Source organism: Camelus bactrianus, chromosome 32 (assembly GCF_048773025.1).
Source record: "Camelus bactrianus isolate YW-2024 breed Bactrian camel chromosome 32, ASM4877302v1, whole genome shotgun sequence".
Classification (NCBI taxonomy): Eukaryota; Metazoa; Chordata; class Mammalia; order Artiodactyla; family Camelidae; genus Camelus; species Camelus bactrianus.
Window position 1 is genome coordinate 14952207 of NC_133570.1, and position 27705 is coordinate 14979911.

The following is a 27705-nucleotide window of genomic DNA, read 5'->3' on the forward strand; positions in this document are numbered from 1 at the left end:
CTCTTTGGCAGAATCCCTCATCTATACAGTCATTATGGTTCTTTGGGTAGGAAATAATTCTGGGACCCTTAACACTTCTCACCCATTAAAGTTTCTCCTATCCCTGGATACACTGAGACTCACCAGTCCTGTCACTCGGGCTATGAAGCCCTGGTCCTGTTTAGCTTGGGTAACAGCTTCAAGCTCCTGAGAGCTGCAAACGAGCCGGCCCAAGCCATGAGCACAGTGGTGTAATCTTTCCTTAACAGGGAGACAGTCCCTCACGGGGTGGGGGGTGAGGTGTGGCAGAAAAAGAGGGAACCTCTTCCCAAAAGAAAAACAGGAGACTGAATGCAAACGATGAGTACCTAAAGACTATCCTGAAACGTACATTTCTCCCAGGGAGCCCTGTAGGATAAGAGATTATCATCCCCTCAGCAATGCTATATGCTCATCTCTGTTTACACCACATAAGGATCTATAGCTTACAGTTTTTGAATTCTTTCTTATTAACCTCCTCTGCCTGCAGTGTCTATTATCGTTCATCAATCAAACAAAAACACATCATGAAGTATTTATTACTTACTCTGTTAAATTCCCTGGAGAATCAAACAAAAGGCTGTGGGTAGAAGACAAAGTCTTGGATTGGACAAAATAGGCCTTGGTTTTTTTTGTTATTCTGATTCTACCTCATTTACCCTCTCTAGGCCTCAGTTTCCTTATCTGTAAATTGGGGATAACAGTACCTACGTCCTAGAGTTGCTAAAAGGATTAGATAAAAATTCACCTTTCCTGTATTTCAATTTAGTCACCAGGATACTGTAATTAGGAGTAAATGGGAAAATATTCATAAGGAGTATCTGAAAGCAGATAGCATATAAGTGAACTTTACAGTATCGTCCTTAAGCTTACAAGCCAGTTAGGGAAACAATGATATTGGTGGAAAGATGAGGAAACAAGAGATGGTGATAACCAAAATGGTATGAAAAGCAAAAGGAAACATGTTGATTTGAGTACGCACTGCCTGTCAAGTCCCTTCTATGTGATCTCATTTAATCAGAAGAGCAACCCTATAAGACCATTAACTCTCTCTCTCTCTATATATATATATGTATGTATGTATGTATGTGTATATATATATAAATCTCCCATAGTCCAAGTTAGACCATTAGTAAGGGGCAGAGCCAGTATTTTAGCATTAAGAGACAGGACTCTTCTCTATGACTATGTTCCCATGAGATTGTTCAAAATCTTTTCTAGATGAGGCCAGCTTCAATGGAGAACTATGAAAAAGCATGACGGTCCCAAGAGGACTGTCCAGTGGTGAAGCACCATAAATGCCAACTGCTGACTGAGACCAAGAGAATTCTCTGCTCATAGTGGGAATAGCTTGACAGTCAGGTTGAATGAGAACTTGCCACTTGCCAAGGGCTGACCACGTATCAGACACTGTACAGGTATTTAACCACCTCTGTCCTTTCAACAGCTCTATCAGGTCTAAATAGTTTAATTTCCTTAACAATAAGGAACAGGACTTAGACTATGACTAACAGCTTATCATTTATTGAAGGGTATGGCCTATCAAGGTGCATGCTATTATCAATCCCACCTCCACTCAGAGAAAATGAAATGTAGAGAGGGACATGAATTGTCAGAGGTCACTAGGCTCCTAAATTTGAACCCATCTCTAACTCCAAAGCAATTATTTATTTTATGTGAAACAAAGACCCAGGGAAGGCAAAGAAAGTCGAGAATGCAAGGCTGCCGGTGGGACTAAGTTAGAGTTAAATTACTACCAAGTTTTTCTTTATTGATATCACTAACATCACCTGCTTCTACTGAGAGCTGAGTGTCAGGCACGGTACTAAAACTTAAATTACACAACACGCTCTGTGAAACGAGCTAGTTACTCTATTTTACAGAGTTGTAAACCGAGGCTCAGAGAAGGGAGAAAATTCACCCAAGGTCAGAGTGAGTAGAATCAGAACTCCGGTTTGGGTGACTCCTGAGGCCCAGCGTCTTTCCTCGGCATCAACAACCAAAATAACACACCTTTTTCACCCAGCACTAGTCCATTCATAAAGACTTATTGCCTCAGAGACAGAAAGGCCACGGAGAGTCCCCTGGAGAGTCCAAAAGCCAGCCCCCAGCACCTGCCCCTACAAAAAAGCGAAGCAGGGACCCGGCCCTAGGACCACCTCCCTCAAAGTCCTCGTTCCACCACCCGGAGAAGCCACGATCCCGTCCCCACTAGTTACCCGCAGGCCGTAGATCTTTATCCACTCGATGTCCCGGCGCTCGGGGTCCGAGCTACAGTTACCACAGCCTCAGTCCAATACCTCCGAAGTATCCCAGGCCCGGGGCAGCGGCTGAGGCCCGACCTCCATCTTGCCCCGGGGTGTTCTCTCTGAGAGCTCCGTCGGGAAACTATCCAGTAGCGGGAAACAACAGTTCCGTAGGGCTACTTTGTCCAGGAAGGAAAAACTCCTTGCACCTTGTCCTCTTCTCTGGGAGCTGAAAAAGCAGAGCATTCAGGAGCGTGATAAATGCCTGACATAGCCGAGAGGCGAAGCAACCCACTCCAGCCGGGGAGTTTGGAAGGAAATCAGCCCATATCTAGGAGCACAACGGATCCTTTAGAAAGGTGCTCTCTGCGGGGCGGAAGTAGGGCGCAGACAGCGGAAGTTCCCGCCCACGTCCCGCCTCCGCCCCGGCTCACGCGAGCTGGGTGTTTCCTGTCTCTCTCAGTCCGGGTTTGGAGACTCCGGCGTCCTCCGGCTTTTCATGGTAAGGAGGGCGGTGCCCACCGACTGGGGTCTCTGGGAGGCCGAGAGAGCGAGGCAGAGGCAGAGTAGAGGAGGCAGGGACCGAGAGGAGGGGGTGTGGTGGCGGGCTGTCGCGATAGCGGACAGGCGGTTGGGGGAGTGGATGGGGGCGAGGCCGAGGGTTGGGGGAAGGGCTTTGAGTGGAGAATTTGTGTGTGTGTGTGTGTGTGTGCGCGTGCTGGGATCGGGGTGAGGGTGGGAGTTCCTGGCATTAAGGGCGTTTGGGCTTGGGGAGTAGGTGTGTGCGTGGGTGAGTAGGGGGAATAATCTCTTAAGTCTTTAGTGTTTGTTGGAAATGAGATTTGGTGATTGTCAAGAGAACAAAGAGATGTCATTGAAGACGGACTTTTAGGGTGGAAAATGAGGATACGGAGAGTGTTGTGGAGAATGGGTAGGTTATGAGAGGGCGAGGTGGGATTCCTTGTATTGGCGCGTTTGGGGTTTTTTGGAAGTTGTGCAAGAGTTGCTGGGTTTCTGGAAAGTGGCGAAGGAGCTTCCAGGTGCATCTGAATACACGGTCCAGTGGAGTGGAGGAAAGAAATAGAGGGAGCCGGAGAGCAGGTGTGCGTTTGATGCTGGTGACTCTGTAGAGGGGTGCCAGGGTACCTTCCCCACAGAGACCAGCACCTTAATAGGAGCCTGAATACTTACGTAGTCACTTCTGTTGAAGCCCAAGATGGCTACACCTAAGGAGCTGGGGATGCCTCACACTCTATCGCCTAGCTGTTGGAAGGTTTCTCTGTGCTTGGAATCCTTCAAGGGTCTGTTCCTTGAATACCTCTTTTTCTCTGGGTGGGAATGACCAAAGTTCAACCCAGACCCTCTTTTTACTTGTCTGTTCTGGATCTCTTCCCTGGTAAGTGCAGCCTGTAGGGAACATCCGTCCCAAGGCCACTGCTGGAAAAAAAAAATGACTCAACCTCTGTCTTTGGACGGCTCCATTTTGTGCAAAATAAGTTCCACCAGAAAGGAAGAAGGCACTAACCAGTGGTTCTCAAACTATGGTTCCCCAGACCAGCAACATCACCTGAGAATGGTTAAATTTTTTAGCCCTATCATAAAGTCAGTCTAGGCATGGGGCCAAGCAGTCTGTTTCAGCAAGCCCTGCAGGAGCTTAAGAGTAATGGTTTCTTGACTTGGGATATGTAGTGAGAGGGGAGTGGGAGTAATAGTGGGATACTTGTGATACTTTTCTTCCCTTAAAAATGGGATTGACGATAACATTTTACACACTACACTGTTCAGAGAAATAGGGTAGTGGTTTGTGTGCTAAACACAGGAAGAGAAAGTAATCAACAAAATGCTTGGAAATAGCAGTTGCTGTCCTATAAGTTAAGTTTTAGATGCAAAATGATATTACAGTTATGTAGCTGATTGAATTTAGTTTGGTTGAAATGAAACAGCAGACTTTTCAGAGTTGTAGAAATTCCCTCAGTTTGGAGGGGGAACCAGTTTATAATTAGCCTCAAGGCAGTGACTCTTAGATCTAGCTGGTTAAAGAAACACCTTAGCCTTGTGGCTCTCAGCGCTGGCGGAACATTAGAATCACCTGAAGAGCTCTTTAAACAGTAGTTTCTGAGCTGCCAGGCCCCTCCCCAATTTGCTTAATTGTTCTGCAGTGAAGCCAGTTGTAGCAGTACTTTCTAAAGGCACCCAGGTGATTCCAGTACAGCCAGGGCTGGGAACCTCTGGTCTTAAATATTGAGAGGCAGAAGGGAAACCACACGAAATACTTTAACATTTACTCCTTGAGAGATTGTGAAGATTATGGCTTTAACTTCATTTTACAAGTTAGGAAACTGAGACTCAGTGAAACCGTTTGTCTGAACATCACACAGGACTGTGGTCCAGGTTTGCTAAACTCGTTCAGACCATACTCACAGGGGAGACAGTTCTACAGAGAGATGTAGAGGAAATTTCTAAGAGTGACGGATTTGGGGCCTTTTTTTTTTTTCCTGTTGTACTTACCTGGGTCTCATTTCAAGTCAAGGGTTTTTCCCCTGGGGCTGATTTTTATGTTTTAAGCTTGCATAGAGTTGCTTCCTGTCTATATTCTGAAGCTGAGAAATAGGGGCTTGCTTTTGTTTTTGATGGTTTGGTTTGTTTTTATGTGTGGTCAGGAACTCACAGGGCCCATTGAGCAAGAGGTTGGGGAGTTTCTCCCAAGACCATGAAGTTAAATGTAGCCTGATTGGAGTGAGGGCTACACAGAGCTTTTGGAACAGTGGGCTGCAATCTTGGCTGCACATTGGAATCACCTAGGGAGTTTAAATTCAGAAATTCTATTGTCCAGGACCCCCCCCCCCACCGCCCCAGCAAACCAATTAAATCAGAATTTCCATGGATAGGGCCCAGGCATCAGTATTTTTTTTTAAGTGGAAAGCTAGTGTTTAGAGCCATCTACGGTGTGCTCAAGGGAGGTGGGAAAGAGAAGCTTTGACTTCTTCATCTAATTGGAATAAACTGAATAGAGTTGGTAACCAATACCTCAAGTATTAATTACCAGTTTTGCTCTCTCCTGCCCACCTCCCCAACCTTGTTAATAATGAAATCAAGCCTTTAAAGCAAGTTAAAAAGCAGACTCTCAGCAGGGATGGCTGGGGAGTCCTCCGTGGAGAGGTTTGCTGAGAGAGGTTCATTGTCTGCTGCTTTGTGTCCTCTGCTCCCTGTGACTCAGGCTTAGGGACTTGAGCACAGCCAGAACCTTTTTTCCAAGGGCCTCTCCTAGTATTGATGGACCTTTGAAAGGGTGGGCTCCAGAAAGGCTCAGGGCTTTCTTTGTCTATTCTCAAGTCTCAAGCTAAATCAGGATGGTTTCTACTTTTATCTTTTAGTAATTCAGCGAATGTCAGCAGAGCTCGAGATGATCTCCAAAGAGAAGATAATTTAAGACTTTCAGAGCATTCTCAGATAATCATAGTTTGAGTGCTTCGTGTTGGAGTGTTTGCTCTGAGCCAAGGGCGGGGCTGAGCACTCTCTGTGGCCTCCCTCCTCGCAGCCCTGGGAGGGAGGTGTGGCGGTGGTCCCCACCTGACAGCCCGGACTAGACTCAGACAGATGGCTCCTGCAGGCTCCCGCAGCTGGTAGATGGCGGGGCCTTAAACTCAGGTCTGCCTTCCAAAACCAAGCTCTAAACCACAGGTGGCCTCCCATCTTTTATTCAGAGCTCTTTTGTACTTTCTGGAGGAGGGGTGGGGCCTTCTTACTCAGTTTATAAGTCATAGCTGTATGTATACAAAGCACATCCATTGATAAGATCATGGGCTTGAGGCCAGGCAGGACTTGCCCGCCTCTTTCACTTGCTTTGTCACCAAGACACCTCTGTCACCAGTGCACTTTGGGAAGTGACTGAATGTCTGTGTGCCCAGGTATCAGAATCTACAAGATGGAAAGAATGGTAGCTGTCTTCCAGCATTGTTTGGATTTTAAGTGATTGTATGTGTTGATCAAAATTAAAATTATCTTCTGGAAGGGAGGCGTGGGAAAGGCCTTAGATGGGCTTTATGGAGTGATGGAATTGTTCTGTCTTGACTGGAGTGGGGGCTACATAGATGCATAAAGTGATCAAACTCTACACTTAAAATACACTTTACTGAATGCAAATTATCTTTCAAAAGGTATCAGAAAGCAAAAAAAAAAAAAAAAAGAAAAAAAGTACAGTACATAGAAGTGTCCTTTATGACTTTTTTTGGTCTCTTTCATGGTAGGTGCCTTACAAAACGTACAAAAGACACCATTTTCCAAAAACATACTTATTTTTGTGTAAATTTAGATCAGAAAAGGTATTTCCATTTAGGGGCAAATTTTCTTAACTAACCCATCCCCACCTGCTCAAAAAATGCAAACCCGGAACTATAAGCTTTTTTACCCCCTTCCAGGTCTTAAGAGTTTTCAGAAATTCTTTATTCCCATCAGCTCTTTCTGTCACCCATGGACAACACAACATGTCTTTCTAGGGGAGATGGTTGATGGTAACTGTTAGCGTCAGGTCTTTGGGACCGATTTCAAAGGAAGGCGGGAGGGAGGAGCCATGGCTTCCTTTTGGCCTCTGTCTTTTGTGTTTGGTATCAGGTCCTAGAGACCCCAGGTGAGCGAGGCCTGAGCTTCTGCAAACCTTGTGATGTTTTCGCTAGATGAAGCTGAAACAGTTTCTTGAGAAAACACTTTTCTCTCCAGGAGGCCATTCTTCCTCTGACACTCTGCAGGGCCCTGACACCAGTTCCCCACTGGGTGATTTCCAGGCTACTCTTTTGAGGGGGTAGAGGGTCAGGCAAATTGGCCCTTGTCTCTGCTGTTACCAGTGGATGGCAGGTTGCCACCCATTGGCCCCTTATCCCATTTAAAAAACAACATTTGTGTTTAATCAGTTATAAACATAATACCTGTTCATCGTGGGAGAGCTGAAAAAGACAGACAGACATAAAGGATTTTTTAAAAAATCCTTTTTCAGTATCAGGGTATAGTTTTTAAAAGTTTTGTTTTGTCAGTGCCCTCCAGCTGGAACTACCAAGAGCATGTCTGTAGTCAAACAAAGTTGGGTTTATTTCCTTGATGCATTGAGGGAGACCTGTGGGGCATCTCAGAAAGAGATTCGGGCTTGTGACAGGTGATTTTGGGATAAAATCAGGGAAGTGGGGCTCTGCTCTGCATTGGATGCTGTCGGGAAACAGGGCTGATTCTCTGATTGGGTCTCAGTAATTCCTCACTTGGAGCGGGGAGGATAGGATGAGGCTCACGCTCTAATTGGTAAAGAAGCAGCCGTGGCTCTTATTGACCATTTTAGGAGGGACAATGTTCTTGTTTTTGTGTGTTCAGGCATAATTACAGAGTGGCCTCATTTGTATTTTGATCCGACCGCCTTGTCTGATGGTGATGTGTTGTGAAATCATTCATGTTCTGGGGGAACCCTGGGGCCTCGCTAGAGGGGCCAGGCCAGCTGCTGGCTGTCAGGGGCTGCTTTCTCAGTGCTGTGCCCCAGGTTCAGTGAGGACTTAGCCTCCTCTTGGACATCTTCTCAGCTATAGGATTTTACCTATTCAAGAAATGTTTTCTTTGAGTACACCTGTGCCAGGTACCAGTCTCCTTTTCTATGTCTGCTTAAACCAGGCACTACGTCTGTGTCTTTGAGATGGTCACAATAACTGGCAGTGCTATTAGGGAGGCTGTCCTCAGATCTTACTATTTGAGGTGACACTAAAGAAGTCTCTAACTTTGCAATAACTCGCTTTGAATTTTTATGTTTGTTGTTGAGTGCTTAGAAATACTTTTTCCCTATCAGGGGATGGTAGTTGAGATCCCACTCGATTTCATAAAAGCTTGTTTTCATCTGTAATTCAACTGAAAGGTGGTGCTTTCAGCTGTTCCAGGGTGCATGACAATAAGGAAACAGAGACCTGGGCAGTGCTTTTGGCTGTTTTAGAATACAGCCAGGGTGTTCATTTATACAAGTAGCGGGCAAAGAGGAAGTCCCGGTAACACAAGAGTTGGTGCAGACTTGAACCTGCAGGGTCAGCCGGTAAAGTCAGTGTAGGAGGCTGTCTGTGTGGAGTTTGGGGCAGATTGGGGGATGCATGCCCCTCCCCAGGGGTCATCTGACACCCCAGCTCCCACCACTTGTTTCCCTGCTAGCCTAGTTGGCCTCTGATTTTAAGAGAAGCCATAAATCCAGATTTTCCTGTAAACTCTTCCGAGTTGTCAGTGTTGGAAAAACTTTGTTTTCAATGCACTATACACTTGGATTAAGCAAAACACATCTGGAGGCCAGATGCAGCCCACTGGCTGAAAGAAGTAAGCCAGGCCTGGTGCCTTGACCCTGCTGACCGCGTGTCTTGTCCCCTGGCAGGAAGAGATGTCAGGAGAAAGTGTGGTGAGCTCAGCGGTGCCAGCGGCTGCGACCCGCACCACTTCCTTCAAGGGCACGAGCCCCAGCTCCAAGTACGTGAAGCTGAACGTGGGCGGAGCCCTCTATTACACCACCATGCAGACACTGACCAAGCAGGACACCATGCTGAAGGCCATGTTCAGCGGGCGCATGGAAGTGCTCACCGACAGTGAAGGTAAGCCCAGCCTCCAGGGCCAGGGTCGTGCCTGCAGTTGAGGGCTTCCTCCTAGTTCAGAAATCCAACAAGACAGGCAGTGCACTCAGGCCCAGGTTTCCTGTCGTGCTCAGTGTTATCGGGCGTGCAGGGAACCTTGAGAGTGAGTAATAGGGAGACCAGATCTAATCGGGGGTGTGGTCAAGGAGGGCTTCCCTGAGGAAGTGTCTTTTAAGCTGAGACCTGTGGATGAGTAAGAGTCAGCTGCGGGTGGGGGAGGTATCACAGACTTGACTTCGCTGTTGTTTTGCAGTGTGACTTTGAGAAAGTTACTCCCCTGCCCCAGGCCTCAGCTCTGGACAATGGACGCTGGACCTGGTGTCCTAGTTGGCTGTCTGCCAGTTCTCTCGGTGATGATTCTGTGACGTCAGAGTGAAACTCATGTGTGACAGAGCTGTGAGCATTTTGTCTGGACCCTTGTCCTCCTAGGATGGGGTCCTGACAAAGACTCGCAGACCTGTATATGAGTCACAGCTCCCCATTTTAGTGTCTGGTGGCCCCGGTCAGGTGGTTTAATCTGTTACTGTCTCATTTCCTCATCTGGTGAATGGGCCCAGTGATACCCACCCCATGGGGCTGTTGGCTCGCAGTAAGTGCTCAATATATGTATATTCAATGCATTTTTTTTTCTTTTTTGTGGAAAGTCACATTAGTAAAGGGCAAATAATTATTTAAAATGGTCCCCCTTGCCATAACCACTTCCCCTCAAGCTAGAACCTCCATGAGGGAACATCCTTTCCTGGCTGGGTTTATGGGGCAGGTCCCATGGGGTTTAAAGGTGGCCCCCTCCTTCATTCCTTGGCCTGAGCTAATTTAGGACCAGGCCAGACCGCAGCCTGGCTTGACCCTCTCTCACCTGTTCCTGAGGCTGGCTTCTACGCCCATGTGTCTGCCTTTCTTGGGATGGTAGTTCCCAGAAGGGTGGCAGGTTTTCACACAGTGGGTGGGACTGGGGGCCCGAGGTGGTGGCACAGTGTGTTCTCTGATCCAAAGAGGGCTGAGGCCTATCCTCTGTGTCCCTGGAGGCCTGTACCTCAGCTTCTCTGGGCTCCCTGGAAACTTGGGTTTCCAGCCCAGCAGCAGGTGAGTGAGGTCAGAGCCTTTTATGAGTGGGAGGATCCCCTCCGCGGGGCCACACCCAGCATTGCCCGGGAGTGTTTGTGGAAATCAAGACAATGGCACCCCAGCTGCTGAAGGAAACAGACCTTATCTGAGAACCCAGGATTGTTGTGGCTTTTCTTCCGCCCTCCCCAGTCTCTGGTGGGGCTGAGGCTGAGTCGCTTCAAAAGCAGCGGTGAAACCTCGTCTCCTTGAAAGTTGTTGCCTTGGTGGCCAGATGCCAGGTGGCAGAAGAGAGTCTACTGGCTTTCCTGTCCCCCAACTTGGAGACTCAGGAGAGTGGAACCAGGGGGCGGGCGCGGGCTTCTAAACAACTGCTGGAGGATGTCCTTTCCTGGTGCTTCCTGGAAAACACAGCATCTCCGGGGAAGCAGTTCTGTCTTTGACACTCTGAACCTCAGTGGTTTTCACGAGCACTCCAGCCCCCAACCCCCGTCACCCCACCTTCACGTCGTCGGTGAGGAAAGCTTACAGCGTGGCCTTTTATGGGTGGTGTTTCATTCAAGTCTCACCTTAACCCCTTGAGGGGCGGCTGCTGCTGTTACCGCTTGGTGAGTGAGAGATGCGCATCTCAGAGAGGTGAAATGCTTTTTCAAAAGCTATGGAGCTAGAAAAGCTGATGCTGTACCGAGGACTTGCTGGCTCTTTCGGTCTGCTGTCCGTGGTTTGGTGTGGCTCCCACCCCTGGGCCATGTGGCCCAGCCAGTGGCTTAGTACTGAAGCCCTTTAGGGCCTGGGATGTCAGGCTGGGTGTCCGGCCTTCCAGCCAGCACTGTGCTGGCAGAGCAGTCCTGTCAGCCCCTGGCGAGTGCCCTGCACAGCCTGACTCGCAGCCTGCATACGCCCTCCGATCTATAAAATGGGGCAGTCTGCCCACATCACACAGCTCACCCCGGCCTCCCGGCAGGAAGCCTGTCAGCGGCAGTGGTTTGCCACAGACAGGCCAAAACACCAGGTGCAGCTCATCCAGGTGAGGGAAGCCAGCAGCACTGTGTGCTGGTAAAGGACAAGGGCTCTGAAGGTACCCAACAAGCATGTGCTCTGTTGCCAGAAACCTCTGCAGGATGCCCGAGGGACTGGTTGCTTCTGGGGAGGCGACCCAGGCTTCCAGGTTGGGGGCAGACTCTCTTGCACTCTGTGCCCTCCTGCCCATCTGAGTTTTATACCCTGTGTGTGTAGTTCCTCAGCCGAGAAGATCATGGGTATTGGAGTGAGATGGACCTGAGTTTGTGTCCCGCTATCACCTGATAACAGTCCCAGGTCACACCTATGGAGCTGTTTCTTTGTCGGGCTTTGTGCTAATTTAGGCTCATTTGCCCTTCCCTGGTGACGTGGCAGTGGGCGAGTGACTTTTTCTCTGAGCCTGTTTCCTCATTTCAGAGTTGTGAATGATAATGCTTTTCGGGGTTGTCACGGGGATTACGTGAAGATGGCAGAAAGCCCTTGACAGAGTGCCTGACACTTGGGGAGACTGAATGGGAGCTGTTCCTTGTTGCTTTAGTCCTGTCTGGGCTGGAGGTAGAGGTGGAGGGAAGCCCTTGGTGGCGTGACGGAGTGCGGTGGGGGGGTATGGGGAGCCATCTCAGCACGTGGGGCCCACCTTGGCCTTGAGGGATGAGAGTGCTGCAGTTCCACGTTACCCCTACAGAGGTCGCTCTTCTGAGAAGCCACTGGCAGGGATCAGGCCCAGACTTCTCAGAAAGATTCAGTTCTTACAGTGCTTGAATTTCTCCCTGAGCCCTTGTCAACATCGTCGTTGGCAGGTGGGTTTATGTGGCACCTTTGGGAGTACGAGTTCTGTCTGGCACTCACCCGCAGTTACCCGCTTCATCCTTGTGGCTTGGTGTAGTACTTTCCCCCCTTGAATGGCGGCTGGTTTCTTGCTAATGGAGTATGTAAGGACGAAGTATGTGAACTAGGTTAGAAGAGTGTCATTAATCCAGGTATCAGCACACATTCCCTAGAAAACCAGTGGGGAAGTCAGTGTAATAGGTGGGAAAAACCGCGTCACCCCTTTCCCTGAGATCTTTCCCAGGCCTTCTGCCTTTTGCAAAAACTCTGAAATATGGTGAAAGCGTTTAAACTGTGAATAATATAATAAACTCCCCTGTGCCCCGACTTGGACAAGGACTAAAACGTGCCCTTGCCCGACGGGGCCTCTCTTGATCTTCTGTTGGCCTCTCTCCCCTCCAGAGGTAACCGCTAAGTAGCCTGACTGTGGAGTCCCTGGGGTGGATTTCAGTCTTGGCTGCAGAGTGGGTCACCCTTGGAGCTGACTTCTGCTGCCCTGGCCCCCAGAGTCCGACGTAACCGGACAGGATGTGGTCGGCGTTAGGACTTTAAGAGCTACAGGAGCCGGGACTGAGAACCAGTGGGCTGGCTCTTCCCATCAATTACTTTACTACAGCTGTTGAGGTCCCTAAATAATGATTCATTGGAGGTTTTTTGGTTTTTTTTCCAAAGATGTTATGGTGTCTAAACAGAAAAAAAATGGGGGGGCAAGAATTAGGTCTGTTATTTATTTATTTAATAGGAGTACTGGGGATTGAACCCAGGACCTTCTGCATGCTAGGCATGCATTCTACCACTGAGCGCCACCCTCCCCTGGCTTGGTGCATTTCTAAACATTATATAAACAGTGTTACGGTGTTGCATAGTTTGCAGGCTTTTTGCTTTTGCTTTTGCTTTTGCTTTTGTTAGCATTTACGCTTGTGAGATTGATCCCTAAGAAAATAGCACTAGTTCAGACATCTTCCTGGAGTGGAGTGTTCCATGCTAGGAGTATCCTACGGCTTATGGGGTCGTGTTCTGTGATGGTTATTTAGACGGTCTCCAGCGTTCACTGTTAGGAAGATTGTCATTCTTAAACGCTGTCCCTGTTGCATGTGTGTTTCTCCAGGGCCGTGCTTCCCAAGCTTGGCCACACCATGGCACGCCCAGAAAGTCGTATTTTTACTTTGGTAAATGAAGAGAGCCAGCCAGCCACCCCAGGGGCTGCAGCATTCAGGTCTTACCCACAGTGGGAGCTCTATCCTAGAGTTTATTCCCAGGAAGGGAATTGGGGGTCATAGCCTCAGTTTGATTAGATATTAGCGGTTGTGTCAATTTATACTCCCCACAGGGTCTGGGCACTGTCAGTGTTTACTTACTGCCAGTCTGATGGCTGTGATACAGTACTCTGTTGTTTTATTTAACATTTCCTAATGTCTTTTAATGGATGTACTGGGAATTGAACCCAGGACCTCATGCATGCTAAGCACGCGCTCTACCACTGAGGTACACCCTCCCTCCTTAACATTTCCTTATTTCTAGTGTGTTGAACATCTTACGTTTGTTGGTCACTTGTGTTTCATCATTTAGCTGTCGGACAGTTATCTTGTTTACACATTTTCCCATTTTCTGTTTTTATTGCTTTGTAGAAGTGAATATTCCGGTTTTCTTTATGGTTTTATGTTGTAAATATCTTCTCCCAATCTGACTGTTGACTTTTTTGATGGTGTCTTTTGATACCTCAGTTTTTACATAATTTTTTACATGTACGTCTTTGATCTATCTCAGTCAGTGGTGCTCAACCAGGGAGATTTTTGACCCTCAGGGATGATAGGCAATGTCCAGAGACATTTCTGGGTGTCAGTTTGGGGGTGGGAATGTTACTGGCGTCTTGTGGGTAGAGACCAGGGAGGCTGCTATGTCGCCTACAATACGTTGGACTGTCCCTCCGTAACATAGGATTACCCAGCCTAAAATGTCAGTAGTGCAGAGAAAGGTAGAGGAACCCTGCCCTAGAGATTCAGGAATGAGGCGGCTTCCTAGAGTCTGAATTTGTAACAAGTACCTTAGGCGACTTATGAACAGGCAAAGTTGAGGACTATAAAAATATAAATGGTACTGTGGTGAAAGCGAGGTCAGTGAAGGCTCCCTGGAGGAGGTAGAGGGTGGGGAAGGAGAGAGGAAGTACATGTCTGCTTCTGGGAGGAGGCGAGCCCACGGCCCAGATGCCCACCCCTGAGAAAAGCCTCCTCCCAGGTACGGGAGAGCCAGGCAGACTCCCTCCTGGGGCTGGATCACGTCGCCTCTGGAAGCTGCCGCCACTCCTCTCTATTCTCCAGCCTTGATGTCGTGTGTCAGGCTCACCGTCAGAGACCTGATTTGAGTGCTGCCAGTAGCCCTGGCCTTGTGCTCTGTGCTTCCTGTGTGCTCTCTCATCTTACCTTTATGCCAGCCCCTGAGGCACCATTTTTAGAACAGGAAACCTCTGGACAGAGAGGTTGAGGCTCCGACGTCACCCAGCACGTAGGCGCTGAGCTGGCTTTCCAGCACAGGCCCTCACTCTTAACCACCGTGCCTCAGCCCCGCGGGAGCCTCTGTGTCTGCCCACCCCCCACTCCCCGCGCTGCTCTGCAGCCCCCGGCTGCCCTGACCCCACCAGCCTCCCCGAACTGCCCAGCTGCTCCTGGTGCAGGAAGGACGCCCCACAAGCAAGAAGCTGCTTGGCTTCCATTAGCTCTTTGTGCTAGGGACTGGAGCTCTTTGAAAGGGATCAATTCCTGCTCTGAAAGCAACTAAACTATTTTGAAGTCAAAATGCTAATTGAAACCTCATGGAGAGTGTGCCTGGCTGTGCCCTTTTTTTTTTTGCCCTTATTTGTCCAAAGTATGATTCCTTCGCCGCAAGCATTTCCTGGCGGCATTCTTGAGCCGGAGCCCAGTGTCACGGTCTGCCTATTCGTTTATGAAAACTCTGGACCTCACTTGGGTAGTTGATTTCAGGGGCCTTCGTTCTTTCTGAGTAGCAGGGTTGTCCACGCATCAAAGGCAGATGAGGACGTTTTCTTCCCGGAGCAGCTGGGTAGAGTCCGTTGCCATTTCTCCCAAAGACCGATGTTCTACCTGACTTCTCAACTCCGGTGAAAGGAGTTTTCCTACAGTTTCTTGCTTATTCTTTGTGGGCTGGTTCTGCCTCCTCAACTCGGGAATGTCCCTGAACCTCTCTGTGGCTCTGTTTTCATCTGTGGAAAATGCAGGAGAATGCGCCTCCCTCAAGAAGAACTGTTGGGAAGATGATACAGTCTTTCTATCCTTGAGAGCGTGTTGGAAGAAAAGCACGTGGTCTGGGGTAACACAGAGCTCGTGAGCTGGTAGCGTGTAGGCCCTGTGCTTTGGCTGCCCTACGGTGGGTTAATGACCAGCTTTTAAAAAAAATTAGCTTACTGTTCTTTAAAAATTAGGAGATTTAACGGGAAATCTGCATTTTTGGCTTGGCCTGGTGTATCAGAGGCTCTTGCTCCCTTGGGCCTCGTTGCTGCCTGGCCGCTCTCGGTTGGAGCAGAAAGAGCCCCGTTCCCCGGGGGCCGGGCCTGTGCTCTGATCAGCGACCGGCCTCAGCCCGCCTGCCTGCCCTCGGCTGTCCTGCTTACTCAGGGCCCCTGTGGGCACCTGAGCTGTATAACAGGTTCCAAGTCCATGCTTTGTGGTCTCAAATGGAGAAAGAAGCAGAGGATGATGGTCAGTGGTGCTGTCAGGTGAGGGCATTTAGGACACTGTGAAGGCCTCGCCCTTCCTTGGAACCGGAGTTAGACTCCAGGCCACTCGTTGCATTGTGTTTGCCCCACTGTACTTAGGAAACCATCGCGGCATGGAAGTAAGCACCAAGCAGAAGGCTCTGGAGGGACGATATCAGACCTTTATCCAAAGGCCCAGGAACCGTGGGCTGGAGAAGTAGTTGCTGGAGGGGAGCGTGGAAATGGCTTTGTTATCGACTCTCCTGGTGATTGTGGCAAAGAGCACAACTATTGCACCAAAACACGAGAGCATACTTGGCAGGGCTGGATCTCGGGGAGGTGGGCCGACTCTTGACTCTGGATGTGACGGGGTGTCAAGGCTGCTCTTGGCCTTGGTTGGCCTCTGCTGCTGATCCAGGGCCTGGGATCTGAGGGGAGGACTGGGGAGGACACAGTGGCCTTAGGAGTGGAATTGTGGCCCTTTTCCCAAACTGAGAGCAAAGGGGAGGGGAGCGGGGGGCAGAGAATGACTGATTCCTGTGTAAGCCGCCTCGCTGCCCTGGGCACTGGCGGTGCCTCCCCTGCAGTGTGCAACAGGAGACTGGGGGCCCCTTCCTGAGGTGGCCCTGCTGGTCCGGAAGGCTGGGGCTTCTCTGTCTGCCTAGCTTCACATTTTCTCTTGAGACGTACTTGATCTTTGTTCCATCCCTACTGCCCTTTCCGGTACCGCCTTCTCTTCCCAGGCTCCAGTCCTCTTTCCTCCTCACAATAGTATTTGCATATCAGTGGAGGAATTTTGAAAAGCTATGGATGTAATCTTATGGAGGAGTAGCAGGCATCGCAGGCCAGTGCCCAGATGGGAGGTGGGAGAGGATGTTGAGAAGCGGAAGGGCTTGCCTTGCCGCAACCCCCAAGAATTTTTCACCGTGTCTGATTCTGGTCAGCAGCTGGGACATGTTTCCATAGCTCATAAATACAAACACTGGCCCCCCCCCCCATGTTAGACTGAACTGCTGGAGAGCAGAGTCTGTCTGGTTTACCATTTTATCTCTGATAGCTGTCATTAGCCACTGAGGGCTTGTTTGGGGGGTTCTGGATGGGACTTCCTGTGGTGGTGCTGGTGAGTGTCTGGGGGTCACCCCTGGGAGCCAGAGGACACAGTCTGCGGGAATGAGCCTTCTGCTTCCTTAGAAGTGGCTCTGTTATTCGGGAGTTTGAAGAAAGCATTGTTGGAAAAGGGAGTAAGTATTTTCACTCCGGAAGCCTTTTCCCTGTCACTGGGATGTGGTCATTTGGACCGTTTTATCTGGGTGTGGTGCACTAGGCCCCCTTAGGATATTCTTGGCAAAGGGATTTTTGAGGGGACTTTAGAAACATACTTTTAGGATCCAGGGGCCCTGGCACCCGAAAGAGGCCAAGATCTATGAGTCCAGGGTGTGGTTGTCGGGGCCAGCAGGATCTGGGCCTTTGCTGGTAGGTGGGCAACCCCCTCTGTGGCCCTGCCCTCCCCTAGGGGGTGGAGGGAGCCAGTCCTCAGTGCCTTCGAAGAGGAGCACCCAGGTAACGAATCCCCCACTCCTCCCACCGCAGGCTGGATCCTCATTGACCGGTGTGGGAAGCACTTTGGTACGATACTCAACTACCTTCGTGACGGGGCGGTCCCCTTGCCCGAGAGTCGCCGGGAGATCGAGGAGCTGCTGGCAGAAGCCAAGTACTACCTGGTGCAGGGCCTGGTGGAAGAGTGCCAGGCAGCCCTACAAGTAGGTGTCAGCCTCTCTTCCCCTGTCGGCCGGCCCACCTGCCTTCCTCACTCTCTGCAAATGAGGGCGGGTCCTCCCTCCACGAGCTGCTGTGAGTTAGTGAGTTAACCTGGGGCCTCTCCCCTCTGGCCAGAGCGACCCGTGAGAGGCCCCCCCTGGAATGTTTAGGCCACCTGACTGCTCTTGGGCTTATTTCAGCCCCGTGGTGTTGGGTCCTGAGTGCATTGCAGCCCTTGAGTGCTGAGCCAGGGGATATAAAACTTGATCCATTTTCTGGGCATATTTGGGACTCTGTCTCGTCCGGTGAGTCACTGTTGAGAGCCCAGCGTGATCCCTTCAGACAAACACCCTCCTATGCTGGACCTGGGGCAGGACCATGGGGGTCAGTCCGGTGATAGTAAAGTCCCTACAAAACCAAAATGCTTCTGGATACAGCCCGCAGCCGTTGATTTCCGGGCTAATTAAGACATGGCAGAGCATCGGAGGAGTCCCTTTGGGCTGTCATGGGAATCGGATCTGTCTATGGGAGGTCTTGTTTGTGTGCCCCCGAGCCACGTGTCTGTGTGCCCCCCGACCCCGGAGCGGTGCCCGTAATGCCTGGCTCCCCAGGGAACTGCTGTTTGCACACAACGCCTCTACTGTAAATCTAACAATGTTGTGGCCTTTATTATTTTTATTTCACTTTCTTTATTAAAATAATGCACATAAAGCATTTAAGAAGTCAAGTTATATTAAAAATAAATAAATAAGTAAACTGTGATAAAAAAAAAAAAGTCAGGTTAGTATTGTAAGCAAGATTAATGTCAAAACACTCCCGTGTGCCTTCCACCCACTCCCACCCCTGAAGCGGCCTCTTAATTCTCGCATCAGTTCTCTTTATTCCCATATTTCTTATGCTATTTATTGATATTTCGGTTTTCAGCATTATCTACCTGCATTACTAGAGAAAATTAAAACTTAGTTCATGCACGACCCCAACCACTACCATTCTTGCACGCACATATGCCTTCTACCCGTGTCGTTTATCACAGTTTTGGTTAAGTCAGTATTCAGAGTTTCCACTGGATTATGTAAACATTGTTAGCAGTTGAGCCACAGAGTATACAGTGATCATTTCCTTTCTTGTGTGACTTTTTGGTTTGCCAGAATTAGTGACTGCGTTGTTGTTGTTTTGTTTTGTTTTTTGTTTTTTGTCTACTTGGTTTTCTGAATAGTATCCCTAATTCAGCGTTAAATCCTCAGAAACGTCAGTCTCCTTTTGGTCTGTTCAGACACAGCAGGGAATCTCTGCTTCACCTTTGTCTTAGAGACATGCCCTCTGGGTTCCCACTTTTTGGTTTCTGTTAGTCTGAGGTTAAGCCTCCAGGACTATCCTCCTAGTTTCTGTCGCTTTTATCATTCTGTTTTCCCAGAGGGTTTTTTTCAGTTTTGTCTTTTCAACCCTCCGTTGAATTTTTCATTTCTGCTATCGTGTTTCTAATTCCCAAGAGCCTTCTCTTGTCCTTTGAGTGCTCTTTTTATATAGCAGGCTGATCTTGTTTCATAGGACGCAGTATCTTCTCTTGTCTGTCCGATGATGCTATTTGAAGCTTTCTTTCTGTGGCCTTCATTGTGTGACTCCTTCCCTTACTTTTTCTCTTTGTTTTGGTCTCATATTTGAGAGCCTTTCCAAGAATAATCTGATGGTCCTTGGTCTGTTGAAATTTAAGAGTAGGACTCTTAACAGGCTGTATGTATTGATCCTTATTGTCCAGTGGGCTTCAGTGGCAGATATTAAGTGGAAACCCTCCATGTCAGAATCTGTAAGCCTCTTTTTGGACAGATGGTTCCTGTAGAGGAATCCTCCACACACTCTCTTGCCTGGTGGGTATAAACCTGACTGGCTGCCTTCTGAGATCTGGGGGTGGGAAGGGGCCAGGGTTGGGCGGGGGTCCAACTGGGGGTTTCACCAGTGCTTCTGCCGACTGGCCAGCAATCCTCTGCTCTTGCCCTGTGCCCACCAGCCTTCAGAGCTGTTAGTAGAAAGTCTCCAGAATTCTTTCTCATCCACTGACTTAGGTTTCTGCTTTCTCTTCCTCCTTGCATATCACTCACCTGAGATCTGATTTCCACCCTTGAATTGTTGACATCTTTTGTCTGCCAACCTCACTTCTCCTGTTCTTTTTCTCCTTATGGGCTTATACCTTTTTATTCCTCTGAAGTCGCTGCCGTGGGGTTTCAGGAGCTTTGATGCAGTCATATATCGTCTGCCATGTGTAAGGTTTATTTTTGAGCAGCTCCCTGGTTGTGAAAATGTGTCATTGTTGTTACTGTTTACCGAGCACCCTGGCATGCAACAGTCCTGGCCAAAGAGCAGGTGCACTGGAGAACTCCCCTCAGGTCGGCCCCCACCCTAACTCACTGGTGCTAGGAGTCCTGCTCTCTTCCCAGCCATGGCTGCCCCATCTCCCTTCACCAGAGCCTGTCTTTGCCTGGCAGGCCGCTTAAACAGCAGGCCCCCCAGGCTGAAAGCACATTTTGTTCCAGCAGAACAAAGATACTTATGAGCCTTTCTGCAAAGTTCCTGTCATCACCTCATCCAAGGAAGAACAGAAACTTATAGCGACTTCAAATAAGGTATGTTGGAGGCACCTTTGTGGCATTTCTTTTGCTCCCAAAATGACGGAGGTTCTTTTGAGTAAGTTTTGAAAGAAAACCATGTGTAATTGCCTGAGCAAGGCCTCAGAAGGGGTCAGGAATGGGAACCTACAGCTCATCTTGTGTTGCCCCTGGTGTTGGGTCATGCGGTCTCCGCCTCCAGCCCCACCCCAGCCAGCTGCGAGCTCTGAGGGCGGGGCCCCAGCACCATGGGAGGTCGGTGGCTCACTGCATGCACCTGCACGCCGAGTAACTCTCTCCTTCCTTTTTCAAAACAACCCACAGCCAGCTGTGAAGTTGCTCTACAACAGAAGTAACAACAAATACTCATATACCAGGTAAGGTCTTGGCCAGAAAAGAAATCCACACGCTAGTAAAACCGCCGCGCGCACCAGCCGGGCCCAGCTGCCCTGTTCCCTTCATTTGAGGATGGTCCTTCTGCACCTCTAGAATGCCCCGAGGGGTGTGAAACCCAGTTCACCCATGCCGTAAAACTCGCCCTCTAGCAATATACAGTTCAGTGGTTTCTATTATACTCAGTTGTGTAGCCACCACCACTTCATTTTAGACCATTTTCATCACCCTAGAGGGAAACCTTGTGCCCATTAGCAGTCGCTCCCCATTTCCCTGCCCCTTCCCACCTCCCCCAGCCCTTGGCAACCACTGTTTTGCTTTCTGTTTCATGCATGTGCCTATTCTGGACATTTCATATAAATGTAGTCGTACGATAGGTTGCTTTTTGTGGCTGGCTGTTTTCACTTAGTGTAATGTTCATCCGTGTTGGAGCATGAATTGGGACTTCATGCCTTTTTACGTCTGAATAACATTCCATTGTACAGAGAGACCACGTTTTATCCGTTCATCAGTTGATGGTCAGTTGGGGTTGTTTCCACTTTTGGGCCTTGAGGAATGATGCTTCTGTGGCCTTTCGTGCACACACACACACACACGTTTTCATTTCTCTTGGGTAGATGCCCTAGGAGAGGCATTGCTGGGTCATGTGGTAACTCCAGGTTTAATCATTTGAGGAACTTCCAGACTGTCTTCCCAAGTGGCTACACCATTCCATGTTCCCGGTAGCGGTATAGATGGGTTTCTAGAATGCTTTCCGGCTCCTGGGAACATGGGGCTCTAAGTCAGGAGCTTAAGGGATATAGGGGGATTTGACACAATTACTCAAGACCCGTGAAGGGACCCAGGATAAAGTCTCCCTTGGGTGGTTCACTCGGCTACTCACGTGGCTTGGGGGACCCCCTTCAGTGTCCCCACCTGGCACCTGTGCCCGCAGGCCCCACGTTCCCAGCATTCCATCTCTGGCTGCTGCACAGGGGAGCGGCCCCTCTGGTACCCGGCTAGGAGCACAGGCTTAGAGGCCGGAGCTCTCTCTGTCATTTATTTGGCCTCAGGCGATGTTCCTGACTTCTCTGACCCTCTCTTTCCTTTGAGCAATGAGGACTGTAGTTGCTTCTCTTGTGGGCTTATCGCGAGGATGAAAAGAGATGGTGGGGACAACGGGCCCGGCATGTGCCAACACTCCACCGGTGGTGGCAGTTACTACCAGCTTGTAATCACCTTATCAAATGCTCTTTTGCAGCAATTCTGACGACAATATGTTGAAAAACATCGAACTGTTTGATAAGCTGTCTCTGCGCTTTAACGGAAGGGTCTTGTTCATAAAGGATGTGATCGGGGACGAAATCTGCTGCTGGTCCTTCTATGGCCAGGGCCGCAAGATCGCTGAAGTCTGCTGTACCTCCATCGTCTACGCCACCGAGAAGAAACAGACCAAGGTAAGGGCCTCCAGAGGACGTTCTGAGTGGCTGGTCTGAGATCTGTACTTGCACAACTTTGCTTTCCACTTGAGCAGAGTACTCTCAAAGAGGGGAAGGCCTGGAAAATGCTTTCCTTGGTTCACGATTGCCCATTGTTAAAATATTATCTCTTGGGCCCTGGAGAGATCCAGGTGTAGATCTTGGGAAAATGATGGCCTTTGAGCAAGTAGAGATGATCGTGCTGCACCCGCGTTCCTTTGCCGTAAGTGCTGGCTCAGACCTGGTACCCGTGTGTACCCGCTGTCGGCGTCTTCTCCGCGGTCAGTGCTCCGACACCCATGCTGCTCCTTGTGTCCCCCATGCCACGTCCTCTCCTGCCAGGCCACGTCCATCCCGCTCCTCGGGAGCAGTGCTGCCTTCAAGATCTTGACCTTGTCATGACCTGCTACTTCCTTGTCATCTGTCTGTCCTCCTGTCTTACCCACTGCCCTGGAGCTGCCTTCCACCCTCACTGGCCCCGCTCAGCCCTCCTCATGAACCTCGATGGCTGCCTTCCCAGCACACGACTCCCTGATGGATCCAGACTCTGGATCCATTTTTATGTCCTCCTCCCCAAACCAGTGGACCTGCCCTCTCCCTTGGCCTGTCACCGCACTGTTCTGCAAAGCTAGATCACACCGCCAGGTGTGGTGGAGAGTGGGTCCACTGTTCACGGACGTTCCCTCCCTTTAGGGCTTCTGCTTGCCTGCCCTCCTTCAGTCTGGTTCTGTGTGTTTTTAAGTCATATCATACACTCTGTCGTTTTCCTTTTCAACCTATCGAGGGGAAATCTGGTGATCAGGGACACACACAGTAGGTCTCCTGAGGGCCAACTTCCACACATCGGGTCACCTTCGTACAGATCCGTGGGTCACCTGCCCAGGTTACTATCACTCTGCAGCCCTTGGAGCCCACAGCTCCATGTGATCCTAGAGCAGCCTCAGAAGCAAAGCACAAATGAGAGAAAATCAGACCATGAAGTAGAAACCAGAGTTCAGACTTCTTAAAACATCTTGTTCAGTATTTAGAACATATCCTAAAACATACACCTTGTTTCAAGGGAGCCAGGAAGGGAAAAACTCTTAGAAGAGGTTCTTTTTTTGTTTTCAAAGGTAGTGGGGAACAGAATCGTTCCCTCTTTCTAATGCATTAGCAAGACACATGCCTCTTTTCTCCCATGAACTTTTTTTATTTCTTTTATTTATTAATTTTTTTTTGGAGGGGGAAGTAATTAGGTTTGTTTTTCATGGCGGTACTGGGGATTGAACCCAGGACCTCGTGCATGCTAAACATATGCTTTACCACTGAGCTATACCTCCCCCGCACCATGAACTTTTTTTTTAGGGCTGTGAATTTCACTTGTGACTTGACTCCCCATTTTGTCACAGTTTGGTTTTTTATATATGTGGAGTACCTCTGCCCTTGGATATTAGAAGCCAATCATCACACTGATTAAACTTTAACACAGTGACTTGGTGTTTTTAGAGCTTAGCAGGGAGCGAAGGCACTTAGAGACTGCGCGGTCTGATCTGTTTCTAAGTTTGCGGCCAGGTTCCCGAGCCAGCGGAGCTCGTGTTTGTGCAGCTGGTTGGTGGCAGGGCCAGGACGGAGGCCCGGGCCCCTCTCCATGGCTCCCTGCACTCTGCTTCCTGTCCCCAGGGCTGCCTCCTTTGTGCACGGAGGTGGTGTTGGGGTGGCCGCCCTGTAGGAACAGGATCCTCCTCCTTTTGTTCAAACTTCTGGGTGCTGTGCTTTGCAGCTGATGCTCATGTTTTGCTGTCTCAAGTGACTCCAGGCGTTCCACTTGAGTTTTTGCATAATTGGCGTCCTCCCAGGGCAGCATTTCACGTGCTTTATCGATTCTTACTGACTCCCTCTACGGTGAGGGTCCAGTTGTTGCGGCCCACTCGGGCAGCCCTCCTCTGGCTCGTGGTGCCTGACCTCCGAGGGCAACAAGCGGACACGTGCTTTACTGAGCGGGAGCTGTCGTGTCCATTTCATGAGGGTCCCCAGCTGGTCCCTGTTGGGAAAGAAAGCTGCTTTACGGTGTGGAGTGGCTCGTGTGCGAGGGTGCAGCTCTGTCTGTTAGAAGCAGTGTGTTGAAAATGACGTAGATGTCTACAGGAAGGGAAACTGAGGGGGCAGCGAGACCTGTTCCACTATACCCCTTTTGTTTATTGTGAATTTAGTGCCTGTTGAAAGTAAAAACAGCTTTAAAAAATGACGGTCTTAGGGAGCCCTGGGGTCCTGGTTTAGCCGGGCGGCCCTGTGTGCAGTCCCGGCGGCAGTAGAGGTGGTGGGGTGTGTGATGCTAACTTACCTGCCTTGTGCGTTGTGGGGACGCAGGTGGAGTTCCCTGAAGCCCGGATTTATGAAGAGACCCTGAACATTTTGCTGTACGAGGCCCAGGATGGCCGGGGACCTGACAACGCGCTCCTGGAGGCCACGGGTGGGGCAGCCGGGCGTTCCCACCACCTGGACGAGGATGAGGAACGGGAGCGGATCGAGCGCGTGCGGCGGATCCACATCAAGCGCCCGGATGACCGGGCCCACCTCCACCAGTGAGCGGGCAGTGGGCCCTGCGCCGCCCCCTCCGCCCTCCTCTGCCCTCCTCCTCCTGCTGTGCACTCAGATCCTCCGGCCCCAGGCACCTCTCGCTTCCCTCAGAGGCCAGAGATGCTTTCGTAACAAGCCAGATGGCGATTTTGGTATTTCTTGACCAGGTGAATGGATTGTCTTTACCCAGGTGAATGCACCCCTGCCGCTGAACAAGCTGGGTCCAAGGTCTCTGCTTCCCCGAGAACCCGAGGAGCCCGGGAGCTGGGCTGTCTGGGCTCTCGGAGGAAGGGTGTGAATGGTGATGCGTAAGTGAGAGCTTGTTTGCAGTATTTATTTTTGTGAATGTTGACTTCCGATTTTAGCTTCTTGGGTAGCCTTCCCTCCAGGGTTCATTCAGTCTGTCGGCGCTGAGAAGGGTCCCGTAGTTGCTGGTCCCCTGAGGTGTCTGCGATCTCCCTGTTTCACAGCCCTGCAGCCCAGCACGCCAGCCCCGGCAGTCTCCACCGCCTAACAAGCGACCCGTCCCGCCGCGGGCTCCACGCCTAGAGCTCTTTGGCCAATAACCGCAGCCCGCAGCGATAGGGGTGGCGCTGGGGGTTCCTGCCACTCACTTGCCGTTCCTCGCAGAGCTCTAGGTGCCCAGCTGTGTGGAAGAGGCAAGCCCGTCAGCCCCTGGGCTGATCTGTGGTCTGGTGTCTGTGGGGACCCCGGTCGGTCTGGCTCCTGCCCCTCCCCCGCCCTCCCCGTTGACCGTTCCCTTCCAGGAAGGCCCCCAGGCCTGCCCACGGGCATGGCGCGCACACCGCTCCCCTGTGGGATCCATTCTTCCCTCCTCAGCCTTTTCCCTGTTAAGTGGGGCTTACCCCAAGCAGGCGCCCTGTCCTTTGTTTAGAAGAAATTAAATTGTGGCCCCAGACTCTCTGTCCTGGTGTCCAGCCGGACCACCACCCCTCAAACCAGCAGCCTAAGGATGGCTGCCTGCCGTAAACGCAGCCCTCACCTGGAGATCCCCGCCGTGTCTTTGCCTCTGGTTTGTACACAGTGGAGTGTGGCCATCAGTGAGCAGAGGGGTAGGATGTGCAGATCCTGTGGGGTCTGGTCAGTGTCTGAATTAGTGTTTGGTTCAGGGACGTGTGTGACTGGATGAGGATGTGTGTTCGTGGCTTCGGGCTGCTGTCTGCATGGCGCCCGTGTGGGACGGACGTTCCCGGTTACCTACCTCCCAGTCCCCTCTGTGCCCGGGACGGGACAGAAGGGAAGTTGTGACGAATATGGGTGGTTGAGACTAGACTAGGTGTAGTAGTTAGAGGGAGATGTGAATGTGTGCAAGGTAGTGGATGGATTTTGTCTGCTCTTCAAGGGAAAGTTACTGTTTTATACCAAAGGTATTAATACAGGCGGCCTTTGACACAGTGTATTCCAAAAAAACGAGTTTATATTTTGAAATGGTTTTTACAGCTCAGACTTTGTGCTCACCGCCCTACTTGTGACAGTTGTACGCCTTTATTTTGTATCCAGCAGCAAAGCCTACAGCAAAATCCTCAAACAATCATGACTGAACCTAAAAATCACAGATAGGGTAGGTGCTTCTTAATCTGTTATGTGGGAAACTTTCATATTAGGCCATTTGGATTTTATAAAGCACTAATGAGGATGTGGGGGGGCATAAGTACTATTTCATAAACATTTTATACTGTTGAAGTTTTAAATATCCACCCTGCTGTTTGGGTTGGACTTTTTTAGAAAGTGAATGTCAATGCTGATGTTTCCTGTAGGAATGGGAAAAGCTGTGGCATAAATCTGTTTTTTTAAATGTTTATGTGAAGAGTAAGTCTGTGGAGCAGTCTGATTTGTTGGGGCTTCTGCACCCCCGGACCTAATGGTTTTCTGGCCGTCTCTCTACTTCCGTGTTTCCTCCAACTTTGAACTTGTAGTTTGGAGTCTTTGCTTCCCTGGGATGTGAATGAGTTCGTAACACATTCCACGGTGAGCGATGCTGTTAGCGGCACACAGCCAGGAGCCGACAGTGTTGGCTGGGCCAAGCTCTGTTATCATGTATGTTCTACGTGGAGCCAATTTCTTTTATGAGCACTAAGGGCAAACAAAAGTCGGTATTTCCATTTAAGAACCATCCAAGTAAAACACTGGCCTAAGATTTGGTAAAGAGTAAAGTTTTATTACCTGCTAATAAATTACAGTGTAAAAAGCGGAATAGCTTTGGGTCCCTTGTAATCAGGATTTTTCAAATAAGTCATTTGATGGGTGCCTGGTGGCCTCAGCCCAAGACAGGTCTAAGCGCCGTCCTCCTGCAGGAGCTGAGCTGGGTGGTCGCTGGCCAGGGACCCCGGCCCTCCCTCAGGAGGGTGTGCTCTCTAGGGCTCCACCCAGAGTCATTGTAACACGTGTGTGTCCTGGACCTTTCTGTCTCTCTGTACGATGGAAAAAAATGCTCTGAGCTTTAGATGTAGTCACTGTATGTTGTACAAGCATTTCTGGACATATGTAAAATAAAGGTTGTGTAACGCTTCTGTTTCAGTCTGTTTTCTGGGTCTTTTCAGAGACGCCCAGCACAGTCTAGGCACTGAACTGCAGTGCAGTTTACAGCAAAGAGGGCAGAGTTCCCACCTTCGACTTCTTTATCACCTGAAAGCTGCTCAGAGTGAAAGAGATGAGTCCTTTTTTTTTTTGTAAGGTTTGAATTTAAACACTGAAAGGAAGTCTCGAGCGAAAATGCCTGAGTTAGTGAAAAATCGGACCATCAGCTGGTGTCACCTCTGATTTAACATTTGGGGTGGGGAGAGCTACAGCTCACCACCCGACCTAAGGATGTGAAGGAGCTGGGTACGTGTCTAAGTTCCATTTATTTAAAGCAAAATTCAAATTTTGCAGCTTTATGCTTTCAGACCATAACTTCATCGTGCCTCAAGGGCAGTCACCCCCTCTTCCCCCCTCCCAATCCCAAGTGACAGGTTCAAGTACACACAGAGTGTAGGTCCTACTGGAGATGTTAAAACCACCCCTTGGGTGACCTGAGGTTGGCTCCCTTAAGAGGACGTTTCAATTTAGTGCCACGGAGCACCTGAGGGGTTGGGCTTTGGCATAAGAAGCCACTCCGTATCTTCAGGGGCGATCCATTTCCTGGAGCTGCTGTACGTAACCTTCGCTTGCAGTGTTGCTAAGCTGGATCAAATCCCACTTCCTGGGTGCTTTCCACAGTCGGAGCAGAAACAGTGACAGGAGAGGTTAGATGGCATCCTCTGTCAGGACTTTATTCGGACCGACACCTGGGAGACGGTACGTGAGAGGTTCAGGTGGGAGGACGCAGTTACCACCCCAGCCGTCCGTCCGTGAGCGCAGACGGACTGCCGGCAGCAACCCCCCCACCCCCAACCAGACGAGCCTGGTCTGGGAATCTGTTAG

The 27705-nt window shown here is 50.0% G+C and overlaps 3 protein-coding genes across 7 annotated transcripts in view; 1 reads left to right on the forward strand and 2 right to left on the reverse strand.

Annotated features, from left to right (window-relative positions):
• Positions 1 to 2492, reverse strand: part of UBE3B (ubiquitin protein ligase E3B) — a 47366-nt gene extending 44874 nt beyond the window's left edge. For 2 of the 4 annotated variants that reach the window (XM_045523068.2, XM_045523067.2), the window contains exon 1: positions 2238 to 2397. The gene's annotated coding sequence lies outside the window, so the exon portion shown is untranslated. Of the gene's footprint in view, positions 1 to 2237 lie in introns of all 4 variants that reach the window. The other 2 variants (XR_012503574.1, XM_010963576.3) reach the window with 2 other exon arrangements.
• Positions 2493 to 2669: 177 nt separating this feature from the next.
• Positions 2670 to 26813, forward strand: KCTD10 (potassium channel tetramerization domain containing 10). Of its 2 annotated transcripts, none has more exons than XM_010963574.3 (7): positions 2670 to 2766; positions 8647 to 8860; positions 17109 to 17278; positions 19805 to 19894; positions 20201 to 20253; positions 21510 to 21705; positions 24073 to 26813. In XM_010963574.3, exons 1-7 carry the CDS (start codon positions 2764 to 2766, stop codon positions 24289 to 24291), a joined length of 945 nt encoding a protein of 314 aa, XP_010961876.1. In that variant the 5' UTR covers positions 2670 to 2763; the 3' UTR covers positions 24292 to 26813. The 2 variants fall into 2 exon arrangements, with proteins under 2 accessions (XP_010961876.1, XP_010961877.1); XM_010963575.3 differs by having other exon boundaries at positions 19808 to 19894.
• Positions 26477 to 27705, reverse strand: part of MYO1H (myosin IH) — a 101937-nt gene continuing 100708 nt past the window's right edge. The window contains exon 32 of the mRNA XM_045523062.2: positions 26477 to 27569. Within this exon, the coding sequence (XP_045379018.1) occupies positions 27546 to 27569 (24 nt within the window). The 3' untranslated portion in view covers positions 26477 to 27545. The remainder of the gene's footprint in view (positions 27570 to 27705) is intronic.

Coding starts and splice junctions, on each gene's coding strand:
- KCTD10 (XM_010963574.3), top strand. Junction 8,861..17,108: donor AGTGCTCACCGACAGTGAAG/GTAAGCCCAGCC, acceptor CTCCCACCGCAG/GCTGGATCCTCATTGACCGG. Junction 21,706..24,072: donor CCGAGAAGAAACAGACCAAG/GTAAGGGCCTCC, acceptor GTGGGGACGCAG/GTGGAGTTCCCTGAAGCCCG.